Source organism: Clytia hemisphaerica, unplaced genomic scaffold (assembly GCF_902728285.1).
Source record: "Clytia hemisphaerica strain Z4C2 unplaced genomic scaffold, Clytia hemisphaerica genome assembly, whole genome shotgun sequence".
In the NCBI taxonomy this organism is placed as follows: Eukaryota; Metazoa; Cnidaria; class Hydrozoa; order Leptothecata; family Clytiidae; genus Clytia; species Clytia hemisphaerica.
The window spans coordinates 1-7,665 of NW_027103404.1; the positions used below are offsets into that span (position 1 = coordinate 1).

General features: G+C 33.4%; 1 protein-coding gene and 1 long non-coding RNA gene across 4 annotated transcripts; both read right to left on the bottom strand.

Annotated features, from left to right (window-relative positions):
- Positions 1-193: 193 nt before the first annotated feature.
- Positions 194-746, bottom strand: LOC136797409 (uncharacterized). Its single transcript, XR_010845246.1, has 2 exons — positions 623-746; positions 194-302 (listed from the first exon to the last, which is right to left on the bottom strand). It is a non-coding gene; the product is annotated as an uncharacterized lncRNA (long non-coding RNA).
- Positions 747-2,514: 1,768 nt separating this feature from the next.
- On the bottom strand, positions 2,515-7,464 carry LOC136797411 (uncharacterized). 3 transcript variants are annotated; one of them, XM_067053992.1, is made up of 8 exons: positions 7,279-7,461; positions 4,742-4,845; positions 4,425-4,508; positions 4,168-4,224; positions 3,754-3,846; positions 3,530-3,592; positions 3,300-3,371; positions 2,515-3,034 (listed from the first exon to the last, which is right to left on the bottom strand). In XM_067053992.1, exons 1-8 carry the CDS (start codon positions 7,412-7,414, stop codon positions 2,645-2,647), a joined length of 999 nt encoding a protein of 332 aa, XP_066910093.1. In that variant the 5' UTR covers positions 7,415-7,461; the 3' UTR covers positions 2,515-2,644. The 3 variants fall into 3 exon arrangements, with proteins under 3 accessions (XP_066910093.1, XP_066910095.1, XP_066910094.1); XM_067053994.1 differs by lacking the exon at positions 3,754-3,846 and having other exon boundaries at positions 7,279-7,464; XM_067053993.1 differs by lacking the exon at positions 4,425-4,508 and having other exon boundaries at positions 7,279-7,463.
- Between the last annotated feature and the right edge of the window lie 201 nt (positions 7,465-7,665).

Sequence of the window (7,665 nt, forward strand, 5' to 3'; positions counted from 1 at the left end):
GGGGGGTGAGAGAGAGAGGGAGGGTGTCCTCATCGAAAGATTTTATCATATGAATAAGCTCTAATTAATCCAGCTTCTTAGTCTGGGATTCAGTTACTAAAATAAATATAAAGTTAATGTTAAATAAAACCAAAGCTCGTGCAGCTCGTGTACGATTTGCAAATACATAAAAAGACAATTTAGTAATGTATACTTTTGGCATCCTGCATGTATTCTGATTTGAATATATCAACACCTCTAGCCTTCCTCGTCCTGATCTTAACTTTCTCAGTTGGTTTCTTCTTTTTGCTGTCGATCCAATGCTAGAAAACAGTAATACAAAATTTAATTAACAGATAATCAGTAAGAACCTTTACAAAATCAGGCAAATAGACATGGAAGGTCATCTTTCTCATGTGTAAATGAAATGTGTAGAGACAGATTAAAGGACTCTGACTGTGATGAATTTTCAAAATTTGGTATCCCCAAATGCTAATTTGTGCGTTATATTTTGATAGCATATCATGTTATATATTTTCTGTACGGTCAATCAATTCTGCATCAAGATAATTAAAAGTCTAATGAACTTAAACTTGACATGATGAAAGAATTTTGTTTTGATAGAATCAAGCTTCCTACATACCTTCACTTGACTTTCAGATAACGAAGTCTTGATGACTGCCTCTGATAACAGACTTCTCGCCTCCAAGTTGTCCGTTCGGTAATTCGTCATTCCTTGATCATAATATGATTGTAAAATCTCAAGTTGTTCTTTTGGTGTTTTTTTATAATTTTTTTTTTTGTTTTCAGACATTTTCTCAACAATGAACTAAAAATAGAATAATGAAGGATATCTATCACCCCTTTGCAATTCTGTACTGTGAAAAAAGTGAATCGATCCCATTGTAAAGTATAAATTGGAGATCCAAAATGCTTAAACTAAGTTTTGTGAACTTTAGTAATCGAAGTCCTTAATAAGAGATTTCGGTTGCAAAAAGTTCCACTTTTTCACAATTGAAAAGTAGCTAGCCTTTTCATAAATTATTTTGAGTACAACGACTGCCTCGCTTTGAAACGATTACCAAGGTGATTAAATCCCTTGATTATTTAGTGTTTCTTTGATACATAGAGTAAACTTTTTTTGAGCACCTCTGAAAATAAATTACAATAGTCGAAACCAGTCGAAAATGAGGCAAGCGTTCCTCGTGACATAATTTATGAGAAGGCTTATTATAACCTGGTATTTACTTTATAATTCACTTTGGTATATAGATTAAATTCCTTTAATTTTTATAGAATTTGAGTATTGAAATACCTTTTTTATATTTATAAGAACAACTTAATAAGAACACAAGGCTGAAAATTACCCAAAACTGAAGAACAATTTAAGAACAAGCTCAGCCTCAGAACTTTCTGAACATGTTTTAGAATAAATTAATTCTGGTTCTGAATGAATCAAGAAATGCATATCTCTTTCAAAATACCCAATATTTTGCCAATTACAATCGAAGTTATTGTTTATTTATTGCAGCAAAAAAGTACTTCTCACATCTCAGTTTATTTCTCTTCAAAATTGAAGTTCGGAATTGGGACTGATCAGGGTTACAAAGTTGAAGACAAGAAATTCCAGATCTTAAAAACAGCTAAAGAATATTTAAAGCCTGAAAACTTTGAAAAATTAAGAACAAGTGAGCCTCAGCCAAAATTACTGGTTCTTATTAAAAGAAAACGCGTAAGTTCTTAAATTTCAAAATTTTTTGCTGGTCACTTAAACTAGTTTGTGCTAAAAAATAAGTTCCTTTAATATACTTTATAAAGTCCTTGATTTCAGTGGAATAAGGTTGAAAAATTGCTTAACGAAAAAAAAAATCAAAAATTGCGTCAAACTCACACTTAAAGTTCCCAAAAAATATAAATAGTTTAGTTATTTTAGCCTGAAAAATGAAATACTTGGTGTTATGTAGAAATGATCCTAAATGTGTAAGTATGATTCTTACAAAAAAACAAGTTACTAAATCTTATAGTACAGCATTTGTTTCGTTTTTGAAGCTAAAAATTTGTGCGGTGGTCTCAAGTCTGCAGTATACATACAGCTATCAGCATAGCAATCTACCCTTGATCTGAAGAATGTGTTCATGGTGAAGGCAAATTTCATTTCTAACATCTTCATCAGCAACATACCAAATGCATAAACATCAGAATAAAAGCTCACAGGTGAACCATGATATAATTCTGGGGCCAAGTGATTCGCATCTTCGAACTTGCAGAGCACATTTTGAATGTTTTTTTTTACAAGAATATACCCTACAAGCAAAAGTGAATCCAATGATTTTAGAAAATCCTTCCCTGACAATCACATTTTCAGGGACAAGATGGTTGTGTATAACACCTTTTTCGAATAAAAAGTTCAGTCCATTTGCAACACCTTCAATAATGGATTTGAATTCTGCAAGCGAACTGACTGAAATGGATTTTTGAGTCATTTCAAACAAAGTTATACCAATCTCAAAACTCATAACATGAGAGAATGACCCATTTGAATTTACCAAACCAAGTGTTGAAACTATATTTGAGTGAGTTCCAACAAATTTCAAGAGACGATGTTCATGACTCAAAACAGCTAAGCTTTGGAGACCAAAACTATCTGGTTTCAGAGTTTTCAATATTACAGATTCTTTGGTTGAAAAGGATAATTTTTGATGGAAGAAAAAGTACCACAGGGTAATATTTTTACTGCTAAATCCTGAAAAGTCGAAGGGTCAAGAATATCTGAACTTTGCTGCTGTAAGATGGCATCACCAGAATGAAACGAGTTGGAGAAAAGGGAGGCGTCTACCATTAACGAAGAGCGTGTTTCTCCTAACTGCTCGAGCATTCTCAAATGCGTGTAATTAGCATTTCGCAGAGTCAAAGAAGCATTTTTTTCTTTGAGTAAGTCGATTGTATAAGCTTGGCTTGCATTTACTCTTTTGAGCCTGTCAATTTGTTTTTGTTTGCCGTCTTTTGAAGGATCATCTTTGATTGTCCATCTGAATCTTTTTCGTGCTCCAGTGGTCTTAAAAATGCAAAATTAATTAATGCTTTTGTATGTGCATGAGATATTGAACTCAAATTGCCTGCCTCTTGTCAACATAAAATATGCCTCTAAAGCATGAAACATGAGATTAATTATTTTTTGCTTTTTTTATGTCAGTTCTCATTGAGTGCTAGATGTTTAGTTCATGGTCAGCCATATCTTCCTCAACGCGATGATAGAAATATTGCCTATTTCTAAACAATAAATAACTTTGACAAGAAAAGAATAATATGTGGGTAATAACCTCGATGTCTTCAATTTCTTCATCTGGAGTTATCTCACTTTCACTTTCTTGGTCCATTTGGTGATCAGTCATCTTAGATAAAAAAGGCTCAAAATTCAATAAATAAGACAAAGAATGCCTTTGAATGCATGGAAAAGAAACAGATTGTTTGTTAATAAAAACTTTTTTTGCTAAACATTATCAAATGAAATTTTTTAAAAGAGAATAAAACCAATAAGCTTAGATATAACCTGGATGTTTTCATCTGCATTTATCCAATTTTCCTTTCCTCCACTCATTTGATGTTCAGCTCTCTTTAAAAAAAGGGCTCAAAGTTAAAGTTTTTTCATAAATGATTAAAATAAGTATGAAAAATGCCTTGAAAGCATATAAGCAAATATCTTATGTTTAAATTTAGTTTTGGCAAAGTGTATTTGTAATAGTTTTGTTTTAAGGAGAATAGAACTATTTCAACCTTTGTTGTAACCTCAATATCTTTATATTCTTCATCAACTTTGTCTGCACTTATCTTATTTTCATTTCCCTCGTCTATTTTGTGTGTGATTGTCTTAAAAATAGGAAAGAAACCAAATGATCAAATTGTGTAAATGTATCAAAACATTGCCTCAAGGCATTTTGAGTGTCATTTGTATTCAATCTATATGTAAGCAAAGTTTATTAAGAAAAGATCATCCCTTGCTTTATATTCAATCAAATTCTTTTGTTCAACATCTGATATCAATAACCTTGAAATTATTAAAAAACCTAATATTTAGCACTTGAGCCTGATTGTTATCATTAAGTGCTCCATAGACACCTTCATCAATGTGTTTTACACAAGTTATTTTAGTAACAAGGTAACAAAAAAGTGAAAATAATATCCATTTACCTTCTGATTTGAATCTTTTATGAAATCAAGCTTAGGTATTTCAAGACTCAAAGTAACCTATAATGAAGGAATTCAAAAGTCTGTACTTTTTTCCTTCTATCAAAATGACTATGTTTTAGTACTAGAGACAAAGAAAATTTGAAGCAAACTGATAAATATTATGTAAGATAATATTCTAAGAATTTCATGAATTCTGCAAATTTCAAGAAATAGGAATAACAAATTTGTTATTTGTAATAAATTAATAAGTAATAAACCTTAAACGTTTTTGATAGATCTTCTTCAATTGCTTTCAAAGTAGCCTCCATGTCATAGATTTTGACATACCCTTCGAACTTATTCTAATTAATATAACAAAAAAATCATGATTGAAAATGATCATACTTATTAAGTTAAGGAAACATTAAAGGAGGATTTATTTGAAGAATACCAGAAAAGAATACAAAATATTGCAAACCATTGATGTTCAATCAAAATTCCATCTAAGCATCTTAGCTCCAGTATCATTATTATCATCAAATCATAATAAACACAAATTTTGCATGGCTAGATTTGCTTGTCTTTCAAAACTCACCTGTTGTTTTGTTTTGATTCTTTTAAGTTTCTTCCTACGTGTGGCAGCATCTTTTGCTTCTATTTTAGGAATGATTGCTGCACAAATTTGTTCAGACCACAGCGCTGAGAAAAAAAAATTCTTTGTAAACTTGAAGCAAAGATAATTATGTGGTGATGTATTGAAGTATTTTCATTACAAAAGGAAAATTGTCTTTTTATAGAATTGTAACAAGTACCCTTTTTGTTACTGTTAATTCAAATATTCCAATTATTCCAAACTTTCAAACAATAAATTGAGACGTAAATATTTTCGGGGTTCCCTTACTTTTAATTAATCTTTTCCTAGACTCTTTTCTTATTTTTTTTCACAGTCGTACATACAATAAAATATTTCTTCTTTAGTTTCTTTCTAATTTGTTTTCCTTCCCATTCCAATGTTGACTCGTCTTGTGATATATCTCTCCTGTTGCTCCTCCAATTCAGATCTGCCTTCTTCTTGATTTGCTTCGTTATTTATACTTTTCTGAGATTTGATTATTCGTTGATTTTCGAATCGTCTTGGTCACGTTTTTTGCAAGGGAAAGTACTTTTTCTTTCTGAAGGTAAATTCCTGAAGAGATCACGTTTCTTGCAGGGAAAGTACTTTTCTTTGTGAAGGTAAATTCCTGAAGGAATTATTGATCAAAGTCTGAAACGTTTTGGCTACAATTTTGCTGGGAAAGTACTTTTCGTTGCGGAGGTAAAATCCTGAAGGAATTATTGATCCGAAACGTTTTGGTTGCGTTTTCTCTAGGTTTTTCTTAATAAAAAGATGTCTATATTACAGAATCCTAAAAATGAGCATAACAGCTCATCAAGTTTCCCAAGACCATAAAAGTATGTCATCCAATTGACTCTAGGAGGGGTAAAGCCCCCAGCATTTTTCATTTTTTTATTTGCAGCACTGTAAAAATACAGGGCCAACTATGTAGTTACTGATCCAATTTCATTAAACCCTAAAAGCAAAGTTTACGCCTGAAAATTCAAATCTGAAGAGTGATAAATGCACAATGAAAGCGCTGTGAAAAATAAAATTTTCAAATAAGCTCTGCCTTCTGATAACGACCGCACCTCTGTCAAAATTTTCAAGTGTAAAGATCAAAATAAATAAATTGAGATTATATGACACGAAAGATGGCAATATTTTGTAAAGTTCCTTTTACCCGATAATGAGGTAAGTGACTTAATTTGAAGTATAATCAATTTTCTTCTATTTTTTCAAAATTGTGAATGGCCCGTAGGTTATGAAAAGGGCTATCACCTAGCAGACTGTAGTTCCATCTTTCCTGCTTTCTTTGCAAAAAACTGCAAGTCTAATATATCTCATCCAGCTCATTCGCGATCTTCATGGAATCATCCCCCCCCCCAGAAAGATGGGGGGAATCAGATTTTGGTGCCAGGGGGGAAGTGAAATTTTCAAGCTTGATGGCGGGAGAAAGGCGAATCGGGGGTATATTCAGTCCCCTACCTAGTGGGGGGAGTAATAGGATAAATACAGACCTTCCTGGTGTGTTTGGGCATTCAGACTTATGAGCCTGTCTTTCTAGGGAAAGTCTTTTTTTTGCTATAGTAGCTTGCAAATTGAGGCGAGTCTGGATCATCACTTCGAAACCCTTTTATACAATACGGTTAGGGGGATTTCCCAATTGGGTGGAGCACGAATTTTAAAGACAGGTGGGGGGGGGGAAGGCCAGATGGGGGATTTTAGCTCTTATTAGGGGGGGGCCAAAAAGCTGGAGGACCCCATGATCTTGGGTGTTGAAAATTTACATGTCGCGATCATCGGAATTTCATTTTTTTGACATTGCATCAAAAAAGTGATATATCTTGAACTGCCTAAAAGAGGAAACTTGATGCAGTTTTTTAGTGTATTTTCTCTGATAAATTTTAAGTATTGTGAAAAAAACAATGAGCATTTTTGGTTTTAAAAAAAGTAAGTGATGATCTGTTGAATCTTCCCATTTGATTTTGTTCCTATATTTTTCGTGCCAAAAGTCCCAACGAACAACCTTCCTATTTGCCCTAGAAATGCCAGAAAGGCGGCTGTCAGGTGTAAAACAATTGACTTTTCTTGGCTCTGCACTACTTTGAATTATGGAATTTTTTTCCTATAAATATATACCCAGAAGGATTCTGTGTGTACCAGACGCCTGCGTTCGATAGGATCGATCATCGGAACGGCTCGATGACGGATCGATATGTGATCGATGGATTTTCTCTAACAAGGTACTGTCTCCTTGATACTCAGTGTGTACTCAGTTTGAAAAACATTAGCATTCATTGTAAAGCAGCACAGCTGCTAACTAACCCACCCTTCACACGTTACATGGCACCACACCCCTTCATCATCCCCCTGTTTGTGCCCCCATCCATTCCAGCAGCAATAGAGAAAGCAAGTGATTAGAACCCAAAAAATCGACCCAAAAGAAAAACATAGAACATAGAATTCAGTGCTTTGTTACCAATGACAGTCTCAATACTAAAATGAAATCCAAACTGAAAAAAAAACTCACAAACCTTCAAAGAATCCTTTCTCCATGCTTGGCAAAACGAAATTTGAGTCCGCCATCTTGTTCGGCTTCAAGCATGTCAAGTAATCTACCACGATTGATGAACTCAGTACTGGTCCATCAAAATCAGATCCGATAAGCATCGGTTACGCTGCGAAATAGCGAAAGAGAAAAAGAAAGTAGACCGTTCGTGATCGGCTTACTTTCAAAAGCGTAAACCGTTAACCATCGAATACTAATCACATAGACGGGTGCGCTAATAAATAAATTCTCCTATCTGGCTTATTCCAAACCCCCATTTATTTAGGTACCCAAGAGTAGTTAGAGCCTTTAATGGACCTTATTTTATTAAAAGTTTTCAATTTTTCTTTTAAACAAAGATACTATCCAGTGT